At 41.1% G+C, this 19,342-nt stretch overlaps 1 protein-coding gene across 8 annotated transcripts in view; it reads right to left on the bottom strand.

The window, feature by feature from the left end:
- Window positions 1-18,816, bottom strand: part of REPS1 (RALBP1 associated Eps domain containing 1) — an 84,602-nt gene extending 65,786 nt beyond the window's left edge. For 5 of the 8 annotated variants that reach the window (XM_063666656.1, XM_054492691.2, XM_054492693.2 and 2 more), the window contains exon 1: window positions 18,022-18,815. In XM_063666656.1, coding sequence (XP_063522726.1) covers window positions 18,022-18,174 — 153 coding nt within the window. In that variant the 5' untranslated portion in view covers window positions 18,175-18,815. Of the gene's footprint in view, window positions 1-18,021 lie in introns of all 8 variants that reach the window. The other 3 variants (XM_054492692.2, XM_054492687.2, XM_063666657.1) reach the window with 2 other exon arrangements.
- Window positions 18,817-19,342: the final 526 nt, after the last annotated feature.

Raw genomic sequence — 19,342 nt, forward strand, 5'->3', positions numbered from 1 at the left:
GGCTCAAGTGATCCATCTGCCTCGACCTCCCAAAGTGCTGGGATTACAGCCATGAGCCACCGTACCCAGCAAGGCTGTAATTTTAAGCATCAAAATGGTTGGCAACCTGAGCACAAGCTTTGCCATCACATGAAACTGAATTTGAATCCCAGCTCATGTTGCACATGCAGCCTCTCTGTAGCTCAAGGTTTCTCAGTTGAAAAACTGAAATAATACATATCTCTAAATGTAAAGTTAAATATATGTCAAATAGCTTGACGTCTGGTCCATTATAGGTGCTATATAATTAGTACTTGGCCCCTGTAAGAATTAAATAAAGAGACAGGTTACTGCGAATTGGGATTTTTTTTTTTTTTTAGTAAGTACCTAATCTCTAGACCTTAAAGAATGGGCATTTTTTTGGTCAGTCAAAACAAGAAAGGCAATCCAATTTGGGGTTCCAGTAGGTCAATGCAAGGACCGTAGTGGTGGCTAGGTGGTACAGTGAAGCTAGATGATGAAGGCTCTAAATGCCACACTAATTTTCACTGAACATTTCTGAAGAGTAGCATATAATTTATAATTCACTAATCTATTCTTCAGCAATCACAGAAAAGCTTAAGATTTAGGAGGCCACTATAGTAGTTTATCAATGAGGCATTCAGAGCTTGGATTAGAGTAACACTAAGAACAGAAAAGAATGATTGGCTAAGTCCTTTCAAAGAGAATCTGAAGGACTTTGTAAGTTGGATAAATGGAAAAGAGGAGTCAAAGCTGACTCCAAAGAAGACAGGAGGAAGACAATTAGGATGTTAAAGACAGAGTATTTCAGCTCCATGATGAACAAGAAGAGACAATATCCACCAAGAAGTGATTCACTGCCAATTGCAAGGGAAGTGAAAGGTCACTGGATTTGGTGATTAGGATAACAATGAACTTTAAGAATATCTTTAAAAAAAAAAAAGGAGGGGGAATATAAAAGTTAAATTACACCAAGCAAAGTGGCTCACACCTAAAATCCCTGCACTTTGGGAGGCCAAGGCAGGCAGATTGCTTTTAAGCTGAGGAGTCCGACACCAGCCTGGCCAACATGGCGAAACCCCATCTCTAATAAAAATACCAAAAAAAAGGCCGGGCATGGTGGTGCACACCTGTAGTCTCAGCTACTTGGGAGGCTGAGGTGGGAGGATCGCTTAAGCTCAGGTAACAGAGGTGCAGTGAACCAAGATCGTGCCATTGCACTCCAGCATGGGTGACAGAGCAAGACCCTGTCTCAAAAGATAAATCAGCAAATAAAAATAAAAGTTAGATTACTAGTGCTTAAGAATAGGCCAGGGTACGGGCAGTAGAGAAGAAATCAGGTCACTTGTTATTTGGCAGTAAAAGGAAGAAGAAAAATAGGAAGGCAGCTAGATGGGTGTGCAGGGTCAAATGAGTAACACCAGAAGCAAAAAGGAACATTATGTAGAAAATAACCATGAAACAATACAATTAGTAACTATGACAATTCCCTTTTTGCCATTTGTTAAGTGCTAGTGAGAAACACTAAGTTTGGATTCACTCCAGAATCAAATCTTAGAGGGAAATGTACTTAGGGAAGTAAAAGATTTCTATCTCTCAGGGTTCAAAACTGTGGGTGGTAAACAGAAAAAATCTAACCATAAGCTCCCTTCCACCAGCCATTAATTCTTTAGTGTTCTGAATGAAGGCACAAAATACAGTGGGTCATTAGCTTTCAAAGTTTTCAGATCTGCAGTTTCTACTATTCCTATGAGATAATGACAAGTAGTACAATCTGTAATTCTGACGTGGCACATGTCTCAGTGGCCTGTGCTAGGGCATGTGTGAAATCCTGTGAGTGTACCATGACTCAACCCAGCACCCTCATCTCTAAATTGACTTGTGGGCCTCCACTTGCAGCCAGGCACACTGGAACTCTGTAGAAGTTGTGCCTCATTATATTTTATGGAAAAAAAAAAAGTATACGCTATAGTGCCAAGGTATCCAGATACTACCATAATTTATTTTTTTAGTTGCCAATAAATTACCAGTTTTCAAAAAAATGTCTTACAATTACTCTGCTATAGATAAAAAAAAGTGGGGGTAGGTAAGGGAAAAAGATCCTGAAAGGGAGGGAGGGGAAAGCAGCAATGTCTTGTCAGCAAAGCAGCGAAGTCAGAGCTCAGAGAATTCTGTGCTATTGTTCTGTTCTTACTGCCTCCTTCTCTTCTCATGCCCAGAATGTTGATTGGGGTGGGGAGAGAGTACCCATAGTGCTAGGCAGTGGAACATCCAAGGCTTCAAGCTTCACCACCCCCACTTTTCACTTCCCTGGGTGAGGAGCCCAGAATTGCCTTAAGTCATCATCCCAATCACGTCTATGAATGCACAGCAAAGCAGGGCTAAGCAAATGGCTTGCCCTAAAAAGTTGCCTATGTTTTCTAAACATCTATTATGTGTTTTTGCTGTTCTGCACATCAAGAAAGAAAAGAAATCTGAGTTTTATTCACAACTTGCTCACAATATTGCTGGGATATAGAGATACTGGAGAAGCAGCCAAGCAATGGCATAAACACACCAAGCAACAGCATAAATGAACAAAAATCAATACAGTACAAAACATATGCAAAAGGATAGGCAGGAGGGAAACTGGTCTCAGTGAGAGTGAAGTTGTTCAAATTAATTTCCAAAACCTACAAAAGTCAATTAAGCTATGTTTTGAAAAGGGGGGCGGAATAAGCACGAAAGTGAGGAGAGAGTCCTGTAGATGAGGGAAGTTACATGACAAAAAAGAGTAGATAAAGAACAAGTAAAAGCTGTGTGAGAAACAGAAAAACAGATCTGCTGGGAAGGAACACACAGTCCCTATTAGGAGAATAATCAGAAACAAGCCTGTGAGATGTAGTAGTGAGTTGGTAGAAGCTTTTAAGGCTGATTACGCATGACTACTCAGATTTGAAATGCTCTCTGTTATCACCATTCATTTTATGGGAATGCTACATCTTCCCTCCAAAAGAGTTAACTAAATTAAATGAGAAACTCCACTGACCTGTTTTCTTATTTAGACTACATGCTTGTCTACCACTGCTTGCTCACTGTCAAGTTCAACAATTGAAAATTATGCCTCTGCAGGGCAGAGAAATATATGTGAGTTTACTACTAAAGTGAGCCACGACACCACTAAAAAAAAAAAAAAAAAAAAAAATTTAAGAGAACAGCCTTGACGTAACGATTCCTTAAAGTTATTAGCAAGCATGCTCAGTGTGTTTGACTAGCATCACCTGACCAACTTTAAAAGTATTAACGAGAATATTCACAGTCTAATTGAAAGCACTGTGCAGTCTGGTCTCAGAGTTCCATACTGTTGAAAAAAACTCATTAATTACAATTTGGAATTTTTTAAGTGGTATGATAAAATGAAGAGGCTAGGCTAGGACCCATCAATGTACTGATGAGGAATGAAGTTCTAAAGCACCAACTAAGCAGTCTAATAGGTTTTGAGTGAGTGCCTAACAGGAACAAAGTGATAATAAAGAAACAAACAAGGCTAAAACTTACCCTCAAATTGTTTGCCACCTATCAAGGGAAACAGATACACAGGAAGAGTAACCTAAAGTACAAATTGTATACAAGTGCAAACATACAGAATAGAGTTGGGAGACTACAGAAGGAGGGGTTATCTGGTTGGGATGATTAGGAAAAAGTTCAAGTAGGATGTCAAACTAAAAAACAAAAAACACATGGTATTTTAAGTGAAAGTTCAAAAATTATTTCAAAGACCTTTCTAATGCATGAAAGATGATACAATATTCTAGAGATATAACTTGATGATTTAGATTTAGGTAAGTAAGCCTGTGATAAAAATTATGAAGGAAACCAAATAATGAGTTAGTCTGTAAATATCTCAATGTAGAAAAGAATTCATCATAGGAAGAATCTGCTCTGGATCCCAAGAAAAAATACAGTAAGTTTACTAAAACCTCAGCAATAATAAAAAGACTGTAAAAAATTCTACTGGGAATCAAAGTCTGAATAAGAAAACATTTTTGAAGGAGTAATACACAAGCTTGTCAGAAAGTAATCTGACTTTCACTCTTAAGCCTCCATGAAACATACATAGAGTGTAGTAGTTTAAAGCAGGACTACTTAAATCCCAGCTCAACGACTTACTAGCTGTGTAACTGTAGAGAAGTTACTTATCCTCTGTGTCATTTTAAAAATAGAGATGATAAACTGTATCCACTTCAGATCATTGAAAGTAAAATGAATTATCATATATAAAGGGCCACAAACAATGCTGATATAGTAGGCACTACATCAGCATTAATTATTATTATCATTTGAATTGGCTGGCAATGTATATTAAGGTTAGAGATAAGCAAACATATTTTTCAGGAAAAAAAATAAATCATGTTCACTCATTCAACAAATATTCACTACTGACAATGTGCCAGGAATACAGTCAGGAAGCAGACAGGCACAGTGAACCCTTGGAGCTTAGAAGATTCAGTTTTCCAGGACAGGAACCATGTCTCCTTCACTCACCTCTGCAAACCCAGTGCCCTAGGTACATACCCTGGAGCACAGCAGGTGTTTAATGGTGTTTGTTGAATTAATGAAAGGTGTAATTATAGGGTATTAAATTGAAAAAAAAATTCTGAATATATGGAGAACAGGAATTCAATAGATCCATCCCCTGAACAAATGGTACAGCAATGCCACAGGATAACTAAACCTCAAGAAATCTGTCTACAAACCTTTAAGAATCTATCAATTCTTGAATATCGTAAGAACATACACTTTCCTATTAATAAAAAATAATGAAATGGCACACTTATTACAAGGATTAAATGAGATTCTGTGTTACATGAGAATCACAAAGCTGCAATGAGATGCTGATGTGAAGAGGTAGGCTAGATTCTTCAGCTCTGAGGCTCACTCCTCAGCTAAATACAATGACTGTGTGTCCAGGTGTTTAGGGGTTGCTTATACAAATAGCTAAAACCTCTTATATTAAATGTCCAAATGTGTTTTGGGTTTAAAACGTAAGGTGCCTTTGGGTTTAACACCCAAGATTCAAGTCTTTGGAGGCTGACCTAATTTCAGATGAAGAGACATTATACTTCCACACCCACATGGCCTTCCTAACAGTTTCAAGAAAGTTTCAGAAAACTCCTGAGGTCTTAAGTGAAAACAGAAACCTAAATCTCTGGGACAATATCAGAGTTAATTAACTTTGAAAGGATATTTCAAATATAAAGACTTTAAGGCCGGACATGGTGGTTCACGCCTGTAATCCTCGCTTGAGTCCAGGAGTTTAACAGCTAAAAAAATACAAAAATTAGCTGGGCATGGTGGCATGTGCCTGTAGTCCTAGCTACTTGGGAAGCTGAGATGGGAGGATCCCTTGAGCCTGGGAGGTTGAGGCTGCAGTGAGCTGTGATCATGCCATACCACCACACTCCAGCCTGGGTGACAGAGTGAGACCCTGTCTCAAAAAAAAAAAAAAAAAAAAAGTTAGGCTTGCATTCCTCATTTTTAGTGAATGGCCTCATTCAGGAACCACCACCAAGTCTGCACACGCTTCTAAAGCCACCCAGCTACTACTCTCAAGCTTTCAAATGCCCTCGTAACTCTGCTGCCTAGAAGGAATGAACATGGCATCACACTCAGCACATACAAAATTCACCATGTTATCTTCTCCCCAAACCCCCCACCTTGCCCTCTGCTTCTTTATTTCCATGTTAATGGCATAACCATTCTGTAGGCTCAAAACCTCAGAATTATTCTTTGAGTCCTCTAGTGGTAAACTTCACTTCAAGAGAGCAAATCCTCAAATTAATTATCCAGTGAAAGGGCAAAACAAAAGGCTTACTGACAGAATAAAAGGGTTGGGAAAGCATTATTAAGTTCACACAACAAAATCAACGAAAGGTATAAAGCTAGGTTTGAAGAACAACAGACAATTTTCTGTAGTATTAAAGCCAAGATTCTACAAATTCTGTGTTTTCTCCTATAGAGCAGAGCTTGAGTGAGTGAAACTTACTTGATAACCTTCTAAGAACCAGGCACTATCAGTTTGGTAGTATTAAAACTTCAGAAATGGCCAAGGCGGAGGATCACCTGAGGTTAGGAGTTCGAGACCAGCCTGGCCAACATGATGAAACCCCATCTCTACTAAAAAATACAAAAATTAGCTGGGCACGGTGGCAGGCGCCTGTAATCCCAGCTACTCGAGAGGCTGAGGCAGGAGAATCACTTGAACCTGGGAGGCAGAGGGTGCAGTGAGTCGAGATTGTGCCATTGCGCTCCAGCCTGGGAGACAGAGCCAGACTCCGTCTCAAAAAAAAAAAAAACCTTCAGAAATGGTATTAGCTTCAGTTTACAGACGAGGAAAGGAAATCTCAGGAGAGGTTAAGTACTTACAAAAGATGAGAAGTTAATAAGCACCAACTGGAGATTCAAAATCTAGAACTGTCATATTCCAAAGTCTATGCTATTTTTACTACACTCAATACTTGCTGACACAGAAAATTACTAGGGTGTTGTAATTACTTTTCTATGGAATATAATGAAGTGCTTCAGAAAAAAAAATGCATTCTTCTAAATCAGCTATTAATATACAGTATCAATAAACACTTTGAAGTCAAACCTCTGATCCTTCCAGTCACAAATGAGACACCAAAAAAAACTAGTATACTCTTAGTTTCCAGACAATGATTTGTTTCAAGGATATAGATATTTCTATTTCCACGTACAACATTTTGCATAACCCATGGACAAAAAGAAGCAATAATCACTTCATGCAATTTTTTTTTCTCCAAAGGAACATGCTATTATAATTGTGAGGATTGGGCCGAAGATCTAGCTACTTATGCAAACTCAGATTGAATACAGCTATTTCAAAATACAAAGACACCACATCAGTCCCTTTAAGTAACATTAGAATGGCCCACAAAAAGATTCATGATAGTGACAGTGATTATTCCAGTGGACAAAGCAACCCAAAATAGTCCTGTAGATTGAAACTACTATTTCATTAAAATTATTACTTGTCAGTCATGACTACTTCAAACTCGCATTATTCTTTGAGGTATTATATTTCTGTAATTTCCCATAATATTAAGATATCTGAGTTAAGTGTACAAAAATTCATCATACCACCAAAGGTCAATAGATGGAAACTGGTCTTCATTCTAAATCATATTATTTTTAGCCCCTTCTAAGGTCAATAAATAATGTACTTGTAAAATAACACATATAAAGCACGCAGAGCAGTCCCTGTCACACAGAACAGTGAATAAATGTTAGCTCGATGCTAATGTAATATAATGTAATGTAATGTAAATATATTCAGTTCTAACGAATCTTGGAAGATGAGATATGGGAATCTCCTCTACACGTAAAAATCTATCAGTACATCATCTTTCAAAATTTAAATCCTTTATCAAATGCCAGATTACATTATGCTGAAGTTTTGTAATTAAACTATGTAAGCAGTACACAGTCCTTCATTCTCCACCACACTCAACCTTTACATTCCCCAAGATGACTATTTCGTATTTAATTCATAGCTTTGAGGTATAACTTATACACCATAAAATTCAACCATCGTACGTGTACAATTCATTGAGTTTTAAGAAAATTATAGAGTGTATAGAGCACTATCACTACAATCTAATTTTAGAATTTTTCTATCACCCAAGTATTTTCCTCCATACCATTTCTCTTGCTCTGGCCTCAGGCAACCACTAATCTGCTATATCTCTATAGATTTCCTTTTTGTAGACAGTCCATATAAATGTAACCACACAATATGTACTCTTTTGTATTTGGTTTGACAGTTAGCATGTTGTTATTACAGATGAGGTCTTGCTCTGTCACCCAGGCTGGAGTGTACTGGCGTGAACACAGCTCACTGCAGCCTCAAACACCTGGGCTTAAGCTATCCTCTTTCCTCAGCCTTCCAAGAATAGCTTCAATGATATGTGGGTGCCATCACATTTAGCTAATTTTATTTATTAATTTTTTGGGACAGGGTCTTGCTATGTTGCCCAGAGCCATGTTTTTGACATTCATGTTTGTTATAACATACATCACTAATTTGTTTCTTTTTTATTGCAGAATAGTTTTCCGCATTTTATGTATTCAAACACCATGTGATGGATATTTGAATTGCTTTCCAGTTTTTGACTATTGTGAATAATGCTAACAGACATGTACATATCTTTCTTTATTTGTACATGTATTTTCATTTCCCTTGGGCAGATTCCTAAGAGTGGAACTGCTGGTTGCTATGGCAAATTTATGCTGAACTTTTTAAGAAAAAGCCAAACTGTTTCCCAATGTGGCTGTGTCATTTACAGTCCCAAGAAGTGCCTAAGGGTTCCAGTTTCTCAACAATACAAATACTAGGTATTGTCAGTCTTTTTAATTATAGCCACTCTGGGCAGTGTGTGATAGTATATCACTGTGATTTAATTTGCATTTCCCTAATGACTAATGGTGTTAACATCTTTTCATATGCTTATTGACCATTCTTATTGTTGTCTTTGGTGAAATACCTATTTAATGGGCTTAAGCCTAAGAATGGGCTTTCGCCCAGTTTTTTTTTCTTTATAAGTGAGTTGTAAGATTTTTCAAATATATTCTAGATTAAAGACCTTTACCATGTTTATCATATGCAAATATTTCTCCCCAATCTGCAGCTTATCTTTTTATACTTTCTTAAGTATCCTCTCAAGGGTAAAAGTTTTAAAAATATTTAATAAAGTCCAATTATTTGTCTCTTTTCTTTTCCTTTTCTTTTTTTTTTTTTTTTGAGACAGGGTCTGGCTCTGTTGCCCAGGCTGGTGTCCATTGGTGCAATCTCGGGTCTCTCTGACCTCTGCCTCCCTGACCTCTGCCTCCCAGGCTTAAACCATCCTCCTGCCTCAGCCTCCCAAGTAGCTGGGACCACAGGTGCACACCACCACACCCAGCTAATTTATTTTATCTTTTTTTTTACAGGCAAGGGTCTCCCTATGTTGCCCAGAGTGGTCTCAAACTCCTGGGCTCAAGTGATCTGCCCGCCTCGACCTCACAAAGTGCTAGGATTACAGGCGTAAGTCACTGTGCCCAGCCCTGTTTTGTAGTTTTAAATACAAAAATCTTGGTGACTCTTTTCTTAAGTTTATTCCTAAGTATGTTAGGCCTCTTTGAAGCTAATATGAATGTATTTTTTTCTTACTTTCATATTAAGATTTTATGTCACTACTACACTGTTAATCCTGCCTCAGTTTGTAGAAGACAAATAAAAGCCATTAGGCCAGAACATCCTCCCACTAAATCTATATTCCACCCACTAAATCTATATTCCTACTTGCGTCTGTAACCATGTTGTTCTTTCTTCCCCACTGTTAAAACTGAGGAAGTGGCCGGGCACAGTGGCTCATGCCTGTAATCCCAGCACTTTGAGAGGCCAAGGCAGGCAGATCACGAGGTCAGCAGTTCGAGACCAGCCTGGCCAACATGGTGAAACCCTGTCTCTACTAAGAAGACAAAAATCAGCCAGGCGTGGTGGTGGGCACCTGTAATCCCAGCAACTCTGAAGGCTGAGGCAGGAGAATCGCTTGAACCTGGGAGGCGGAGGTTGCAGTGAGCCAAGACCACGCCATTGCACTCCAGCCTGGGCGACAGAGCGAGAATCCATCACAAAAAAAAAAAAAAACCTGAGGAAGTATCCCCTTCCTATCAAAGGACTCTGTGCAGTCAGGATCCTGACCACTCCTGCTTTCTCAAGGACTTCTCATCTCCCTTATCTTAGCAATCCTAACAACTAAAATCATTCTGCAGAATTTCTCACACTCAAAAAGAAACAAAAAGATTTCCTTTATATCCTCATACATCTCTAGCTTCTACCCTGTATCTATTCCCTTTCACAGGCAAACTTCTTTAAAAGCTATCTATACACCCTGTCTCTAGTTCCTCAGCCATCATTTATCCCTCAAATCACTCAAATCTGGCATCCACCTACACTAGTCCATGAAACTGGCTCACTAAAGTTACTAATAACTTCCAGGTTGCCAAATCCAATGGCCACATTCCTGCCCACATGTTCTCAGCCTCTCAGTGAAACTCAATACAGCTGACTACCCACCCCCCTTGAAATACTTGTATTATTTGGCATCCACAACATGATAATACTGTACATTACACATTCCCAATTTGTACCACTCTGATTGTGTGCTTCCTAGCCTCCTTCCAAGAAGCCTTCCAGTTTACCCAACTTAGAAATGTTCAGCATTCCTCAGGATTCCAATTCTAGTCAATCTTTCTTTCTTCTTCATAATCTTTTCTTCAATTATTTCATTCATTTTCATTACCTTAAGTATCACTAACATAGTGACAATCTTCAAACTGACATCTCTAAGCCAAGTATCTTTGAATTCCTCAAGATGTATAGATCTAACAGGCCTACTTGACAATCTTACAGGCTTCTGAGAACTAAGATAGACAAAAGGGGAACTGCTGAATTCACCCTTACCTCTCCCACAAAACAATTCCCCCAAAATCCACTCATTTTCCAACCATCCAATAGTGGCAACTTCCAGCAACATCCTTGAGTTCTTTCCCCTCCCTTATGTTCCATATCCAACCCTATTTATGCCTTCGTATTTCTACCACCTAAAAAATTCTCAGATATGTCCACAGCTCTCTATCCTACTGCCACCTCGCTAATCTAAGCCATTGCTGTCTGCTGCCTGGACTGTTTCATATCCACTAGCCTATCAGCTTCCACTTGCCCCCAGTATTCTTTTTGCTCATACATCAGTCAGCATGATCTTTTAAAATATAATTCAGATGATGCTACACTCCCGAATAAAAACTTTTAGTATATTTCCACTAAAATCCAAATTCCTTATCACTGAGTACAAGGGCCTGCCTTATGCAGTCCCCGCCATTCTCCCCCGTTGTCCATAGTTTCGGTTCCTTAAACACACTGTGCTCTTCACACTGCATTCTTCACAGCCTCAGGCCCTTCCCAGTTCTCTCTATATGAAACACTTTATTCTCCCTGAACCCCCATCCAGGCGTCCTCTAAGGGGCCTTCCCTTACACCTAAGTAGGTCCCCACTACCTCCTCTGATTCTACCACCCAATGATTCTCTATTATTGTACACAGTTCTTTTTTTCCTTTTTTTTTTTTTTTTGTGGGGGGGCGGTGGGGGGGTGGGGAACAGAGTCTTGCTCTGTCTCCCAGGCTGGAGTGCAATGACACTACCATGTCTACTATGTCTCACTGCAGCCTCAACTTCCCAGGCTCAAGTGATCCTCCTGCCTCTGCCTCTCAAGTAGCTGAGATTACAGGTGCGGGCCACCATGCCTGGCCAGTTCTTTTTCTTTTTGACATTGGCACAAGTCAGAGAAGATGTCTTGATCCTTCACCACTGCATGTATACCCCCAATACAAAGAACAGCCACAAGGAAGTCTTTGTTGAAAGTATTTAAAACTGATTTAAGACAGAGAAATGTTTAGCATTTCACAGGTCAGCCTGCTCTTCCTTAAAACTGAATTAATGCAGAAGTCCATAAGATGAGCTTGACTCAATTAGGGGAAGGCTGGAAATCACAAATTAAGTGCAAAATTCTGTGGAACTGTTTTCTAAGCAGATGTGCAGTGTGTGCAGCAGAATCTCAACAAATCAACAACCCAAAAGAGACAGACTAATAAATTCTGGCTTCATTATTTAATGAGACAGACCCCAAATTCAACACCTGGCTAATTCTTGAAACAAAATGGAGAAGAGATGTGGTATTCTTAATTTTAAAAAGCCTAAGTCTTAGAATTTATCAAATCTCAATGAAATCTGGTATACAGTTTAACTTCCGTCAGACAAAATTTCTTACACAGAGGGAAAAGATGAGTGAAGATGCATCTATAATAGGAAAGGCTACAGAAAATAAAACATATATAAGGGAAAACATCAGAAATAACAAGTCTTATCACCCATTTCAAATTCTCACGGCCTTGAAGAACTAAGCACCCATGGATTTACGACCCTTTCATCAGTTTCCTCTTGTACATATCTCCTCTTTGTATTCCTCAAAGAAAGTCAAATAACCCTGTTCCAGTGTCAAGATAGTGGAGCAATTAACCACAAGACTTTGTGCTACTTTTAAAGGGGTGTGGCTGGAATAGATTAGCCGCTCCTACACAAAGATACTCTCATTTGAGTCAGAAATCATGAAAACCCAATCCCATAGCTAAATCAGACCTTCTGTGATTTGTTCAGGGTCACAAAGTTAGCTAATGCCAGAACTGGAACTTGCCTCCCACAGTCAGTGCTCTTTATACCAGCTTCTCATGCTCTTGTGTCGCTCCATCAACTGTTTGGCATGAATTCCCAATATACTAAAACTCTAACTCTGGGCTATTGATTAAAACAAACAAACAAACAAACAAACAAAATGACTGAAACTAGCACAAGAAACTCAAGACAGAAATTTTAAAAGTAAATAAATAGGACACTACAGAAAGACATTGACTGTGACTTCTTTCACAAACAGTTATCTTTTTCAACTGTGTATAGGTAAGTGATTATGGCAAGATTATTTCTGTAGTTTATTACAATTATTTTAGTGATTCAGAACTAAAAACCACTACTCGAGAATAACAAACCTGAGACTTATTAAGTTTATAACTTTCAACACAGAAATGAGCTCTGCTTTCCTATTTTTAAACTTATCACTAATGCCAGATCTTGTAACTGATTTAAACAAGGTTAAAGAGAAAAACAAAATGGTTTGTTTCACTGTTATTGCTTTTCCCCATTAAATTTATGTGTTATGCAAATATTCTAACAAGGTATTGCTCAACACAAATGATCTAAAGATTTTCAGCTTCATTAACAGGGTACATTGCTTACAAACCTCAATGAAAGAACAGTTAGTACTAGAACCTTTTATCAACCTATTATGCATTCAAAGTCTGTATGAAGTTTTAAGACATTTCCCAAAACAGAAGCTTTTGGTGAAAGTTAAGAAAACATTCTGATTAGTGTGGTAAATAGTATATCTTTCCTAATCTTTAAAAAACAAAATAAACTACTTTGGGAAAAGCTGACTTTTAAGCCACAACACTGAATATTTTCTTGCTCAGCAGACAGCAAAATTCTTCATGATTAAATCCTATGAGCCAGATTTTTCTCCCCCTCATCTTGCTATTATGTGGCATGGAGCATAATTTTACAAAGCATCCACTCCTTCACTTTGTCTATTGACATTGTGTCTTCAAAAACAAACTCTTAAACTCAGAATAGATTTTCCTCTGCTATTCCAAAGCAAGTGTAATGAACACACCTTAAAACATCTGACAGTGGTAATAAAGAAAAATTGTATCTGTGTGTGCCCCGAATACCAACTACAAGAATCTCCCTCTTTCTCTGAAGTGGCTGTGTTTCAAGACATCATCATACGTTAAACTACTTACTACGCAAAGGAGGAAGTTGATACGTAACTCAAAATCAGATATTCTAAAATCCCTACTGTTCATAAGAACTATGGGCAAGTCAAAATCAGACCAACTAAATTTTATTCCTCACCCTGCTCCCAAACCACATGACCAGAGAAGGTTAAGAGCTGGGATGTGAATAATAGTAAGGGAGAGATACGAATATTCACAAATAAATTATTTAACTTCTCTCCTATCAAGTTCTTAGTAAACAAGAATAAGCCTGTAATCCCAGCACTCTGGGAGGTTGAGGTGGGCGGATCACAAGGTCAGGAGTTCAAGACCAGCCTGGCCAATATGGTGAAACCCTGTCTCTACGAAAAATACAAAAGTTAGCCAAGTGTGGTGGTGGCGCATGCCTGCAGTCCCAGCTACCCAGGAGGCTGAGGCAGGAGAATCGCTTGAGCCTGGGAGGTGGAGGTTGCAGTGAGCCAAGATTGCACCACTGCACTCCAGCCTGGGCGACAGAGCAAGACTCTGTCTCAAAAAATAAAAATAAAAATAAAAATAAACAAGAATAACACCCACTTCACAAGGTTGTTGCAAGAATCAAATGAGTTCTTCCATGAAAATGATTTGCCTGGTTAAAGGAACATAATAGGCACTCAATAAATGCTAGCTCCTTCCTCGTTTGGTTCTGGACTCGGTGTTATTTGTTCTCTACACTCATGCCCCCAGATGACTCAGTCTTCTCCTAACTTTTACTAACAAACACTGAAAACTACTGTACCAACCAAGGTCCTGATATGTATGTGCATACCCAGTCTATGCGACACTGTCTCCCGTCCCTAAACACTTAGGTGAGCAAAACAGAAGAAATCCCGAACCTCTGAACCTGAACTGCTGTAAGAACCAGCAGTCAGGGTGGACAAATCTCCACCCACTTCCAACTGTCTCCAAGAGATCTGAATTGCCATCTAAAAATGTCTAAAACCAAACTCATCATTCTCTCTTTTAAAAAGTAAGCCCTCTTCCTGCCCCTTTTCTGTGAGTGGTGTCCAAAGAATAATCCTTGCCCCATTGCACTCTCACCAAAACACTGCCAAATAACCCAGGCCTATCAAGTTTACCTTCATAATCTCTACCATCTCTCTCTTTTTTTTTTTTTTTTTTTTTTGGAGACAGTGTCTTGCTCTGTCATCTAGGCTGGAGTGCAGTGGCGCGATCTTGGCTCACTGCAACCTCCTCCTCCTCCCAGGTTCTAAGTGATTCTCCTGCCTCAGCCTCTGGAGTAGTTGGGATTACAGGCATGGGCCACCACATGAGGCTAATTTTGTATTTTTAGTACAGAAAGGATTTCACCATGTTGGCCAGGTTGGTCTTGAACTCCTGACCTCAGGTTATCCACCTGCCTCAGCCTCCCAAAGTGCTGGGATTACAGGCATGAGCCACCGTGCCCGGCCCATATCTGATTTTTTGTCCCACTCCCACCACTATAGTCCAGGTTAGGGTTTCTCAGTCTCAGCACTACTGACATCTTGGGCACATAATTCTTGTGGAGGCTGTCCTGTGCACTGCAGGATGTTTAGCAACATTTCTGGCCTCTACCCACTAGATGCCAGTAGAACTGCTCTCTCCCCTCTAGTTATGACAATCAAAAATGTCTCTAGACACTGCCAAATGCCTCTTCCCCATTGTTACCCTCATTCCCATGTTTGAGTACCACTGGCCCAGTTTCTCACTTCGTATCTGCCATATAAAAATCAGCCCCCAAGTTCAGTCTACAGTTTTATTCCTCTAATTCCTGTGGCCCTGACAAACGACTCCTAAAGCACTGCTTTATGAGTCATTTCTCTTAAATCTACCACTCCCTGTTACCTACACAATTAGTTCAAAGCTCTCCATCCAACCTTGATAATCTGGCCTCAATTAAACATTATTCCACAAAGCACCTCATACAGTGGCTACCCAGCAGTCCTTCAATAACATATTCAGTCTCTCCCTTTCTATTCTACTGCTGTCACCCTGGTTGGATGTCCATGACCTAGCACCCAATCCAGACCACTGAAAGAGTATCATTCCTTACCCTTTCTGCCACTCAAAGTCAAAAACTTTTCAATGGGTCTCCATTGCTTGCTGAAATATCGTATCTGCTGCCCTTCTTCAGAGTCTTCCCTAATATGGCCTCTTTCCAATTTTATGTTCTGTTATCCCGAAAACACTAGTCCTTGAAAAGGCTCCTACTCTTTCCACTTTTGATCACATTTTTTTCTCTGCCTGGAAGCCCTCATAATTCCACTCCCCTCACTCCACCCTAATTTAAAGTCCATCTGAATTAAGTCAAAAAGCCTTTCTTGGTCGTACCTCCTTAGTATTTCATAACACTTGGCACCTCTCCTATGGCATACATTCTACCTTATGTTATACATGAGTACTGCTATAATTGACAAGATCCTTAAGAGCTTCTTACTCCTCTTCTGATGCCTGCAATGCCTAGCCCAGTGTTAAGTAGAGAACTAAGCATTAGATATGAGCTGCCCCAAATGTTTCCCACTTAGCAATGGAAGACTGTGTTTTCAGACAATCCCAAACTCCCTTAAGGGAATTAAGCACATATTCTCCTTTTGTCTCATATTTCTATGTCTTAGACCAATTTTTAAGTAAACTGCCTTCAAGATATCTAGATTGCTATTTAGTATACATAACTGTAAGAGTTCTGCTTCAGGGAGTTCCAACTTGTAACCGAACCCTGAATATTTAAGCTCTCTCTTTATGCCAAAAGACAATGGAAATTTATTTTTTGAATGTTAATAAAATTGAGCAAAACATAAAAATAACTTGCATTGGATTAAACATGTTTCAAGTAAAGATTCATTAATGCTAATGTGTCTGTCCTAAAAATTACATTTCAAGTTCTAAAGTCTTTGTGTACCATTAAAAAGACTGAAAGTTTTATTTCAACTCCTTCTCACCTCAAAGACAAACCAAAATAGAACAGAGAAGGCTTTTCCTTAATTTTATTTAGATCCTAACTTGAAAGTATACTTTGTTATTTCTTCAAAAGGAGCAAAAAGAGTATCATTAATGAGCATGTTCTGACCAGATCTTCAAGTCCTACTCCAAAGCTGTAAGAGGAGAGTACCATAGACCACACCACCAGCACCTTTCGTTAGCAGACCACAGGCTCTGTTTTGTATCTCCCTGAGCTAAGAATGGTTTTACATTTTTGTGTTTTGTAAACACAAAAAGAAGAATATGCAACAGAGAGCACATATGGCCAGCAAAGCCCAAAATATTTACTATTTGTCCCTTTTCAACAGGATGAATTTGGGACTCATCGTTGCCCTTCACTGGCACGTAAGACAATCCCACCTTTAAAAAAGCAATGTAAAACACAAGAACATTTAAAAAGATCGAACTCGTTCAACTTAGTCATAGTTAATGCAGACTTAACTTCTAAAACAGAGGCCTGTGTGTGGACATTTTTATACTTCACAGAATTTTTGTTGGAAGAAACTTGCCTTCATTCTGTGGATGAACATACTTATGATTGAAAAGGGAAAGTGCCTGACCCAAAGTCACACTGCTGGTTAACAGCAGAGTAGGGTCAAGGACCCAGCCCTCAAAACCCTGGTCCAATGCTCTGCAGTCCACTACATACACCTATACATGTGGCTTTAAGTTTTGGAGATGTGGATAACTAGCTTGGATCAATATAAAAGATGAAAGCTTAAAACCTGTTCCTAATATGCTGTTTAGACAGACTCCTACTAGCAGCTATGAATCATTAAACAGAGTAGCATTAATGCTCACCACATACATTAGATAAGAACTTCTAGGAAGTCCACTGTTTCAAAGGCAGATATGATTAAAAAAAGGCTTTAAACCTACAGGGCTTGCTCCTCCAGGGCTTCAGATTAGGGCAAATACGCACTTCTGCCTACCAGCTGTTCAATACTCATCTCCCAACCCAAATCCACAAGTTCCACAAATGCTTTCGAATGCCTGTTGAAAAACATTGTTCAGTCTCATCACATACACACGTTCTACAGATAATTACAACTTCTTGTATGCCTACTTGTAAAACTACTAACTAGTTCACATTTTTAAAAATTTCCCTAAGAATTTTGCTTCCTTTAAAAAAACTGCTTCTTCGATTTCTAAATCTATAAAACTCACTTTATCGCGTCTTCTTGGTTAATTCAAGAATTAAAAAAACCATTTTGCCCATACTGATAACTTCACTACTCTGCAGGATCCGAAAAGCTCTGTAAATGCCAGGTTCTAGGATTCACACACATTAACAACCTAAGATCCTTCACGCGAGATAGCTCTTGCAGTGTAGAGCACAGATTCTCAGGGTCGTGGGGGATACCGGCTGAGGCTCTTCAGACCCCCACCACAGGAGTTCCGTCCTCTAAGAGCAACCCCCTCCCCCTTGGCCGCGGCGCGAGTCCAGGCCTCCCGGGCACCTGCGGCCCCTGTCCGCTGCGGGGACCCCCGAGGAACCAGCCCCCCACCGGGCCCCAAGGAATCGGCGCCCACTCCCACTCCCGGAGGCCGGCGACTGCAGGCCTGGGCCGCCCGCCGGCCCCGGGACGCGACGTTACCTGTAGGACCACGTCGTTGGGCAGCTGCGCGGCCCGGAACAGCTCCAGCACCCGCCCGTTGACCACCACCTTCTTCGTGCTCTCAATGTCGCAGTAGGAGAAGAGATCTGAATAGTATTTCTGCTCCGCATCGCTCAGCGTTAAGCCTTCCATCTTCGCCTCCGGCTCACGGCCGCCCCGCCCCGCATGCACTACTCGGGGCCCGGCCCCAGGACCCTGAGCCGGCAGGGGCTGCGCGTGGCCCGGCCTCCTGCTAGCTTCCCGAAGCCGCCGGCCCCGGCCTCACACGCGCCAGGTGCGCCCGAGCAACAGGGCCCGGAGGTCGCGAGGAGGGGGCCCGGCTGCGCTCGGCGCGCCGCCGCCTGCGAGGCCCGGCGCAGTCCCGGGCTCGGCGCAGCGCGCGGCTGCGGCTGCGACTGCGGCTCCGACTCCGGCCCCGGCCGCGGCCGCGGCCGCGGGGAGGGTGCAGAGAAAGAGACCGGGGCCGCGGAGGCGCGAGGCACTGGCGGACTCCGCCCCCGCCGCGGGTTCGAGTCTCCCCGGCTCCCTGCCGATTCCCCCACACTTCCCGCCTCGGCTTCCCCTTCCGTCCACGCCTCCGGAGCGGCAGCGCTTCCCGGAAAGTTGTGGGGCTTCGAACCTAAAGTTTCGGAGGATCTGGGCTGAGCGTGGCCGCCGCTCCGCCTCCCTCCGCCGCCATTTACAGCACCCCGGCCCGACCCCGACGCGTCCGCACCAACAGTGACAGCGGCGGCCGCGCTCCAGACCCGGATGTGAGGCCGGGAAGAGAGAGCGCGAGAGGGAGAGAGAAACACCCACCGGGCTGGCTTGGCCGCTCCCGGGAGAGGGAGGAGGCCGCAGCGCCCCCTGGTGGCCGGCGCCCGGCGGCGGGATGACCGAGCCGCCCTCTGCAAGGAGATAGCAGCAGCAAGACCCCCGGAAAGGGGGGTGCAGCGGGAAACAGCCGGCAGCTCATTATGACCGAGATAACTAAGATCCAGGTTGCAGTTTTTATGTTTCGCAGTTTCTGGTCCTAAGCGTCTAAATAATTGGATTGAAAGGGGAGCCTTGTTCAGGTTATCATTCTATCTGTACCTTTTCGGTACAGATGAAGATAAATGCAGTATTTCCATCTGTTCTTTTTTTTTTAATTTATTTTTTTTAATATTTTTTATTATTATTATACTTTAAGTTTTAGGGTACATGTGCACAATGTGCAGGTTAGTTACATATGTATACATGTGCCATGCTGGTGTGCTGCACCCATTAACTCGTCATTTAGCATTAGGTATATCTCCTAATGCTATCCCTCCCCCGTCAC

This window comes from Pongo pygmaeus, chromosome 5 (assembly GCF_028885625.2).
Source record: "Pongo pygmaeus isolate AG05252 chromosome 5, NHGRI_mPonPyg2-v2.0_pri, whole genome shotgun sequence".
Lineage (NCBI taxonomy): Eukaryota > Metazoa > Chordata > Mammalia > Primates > Hominidae > Pongo > Pongo pygmaeus.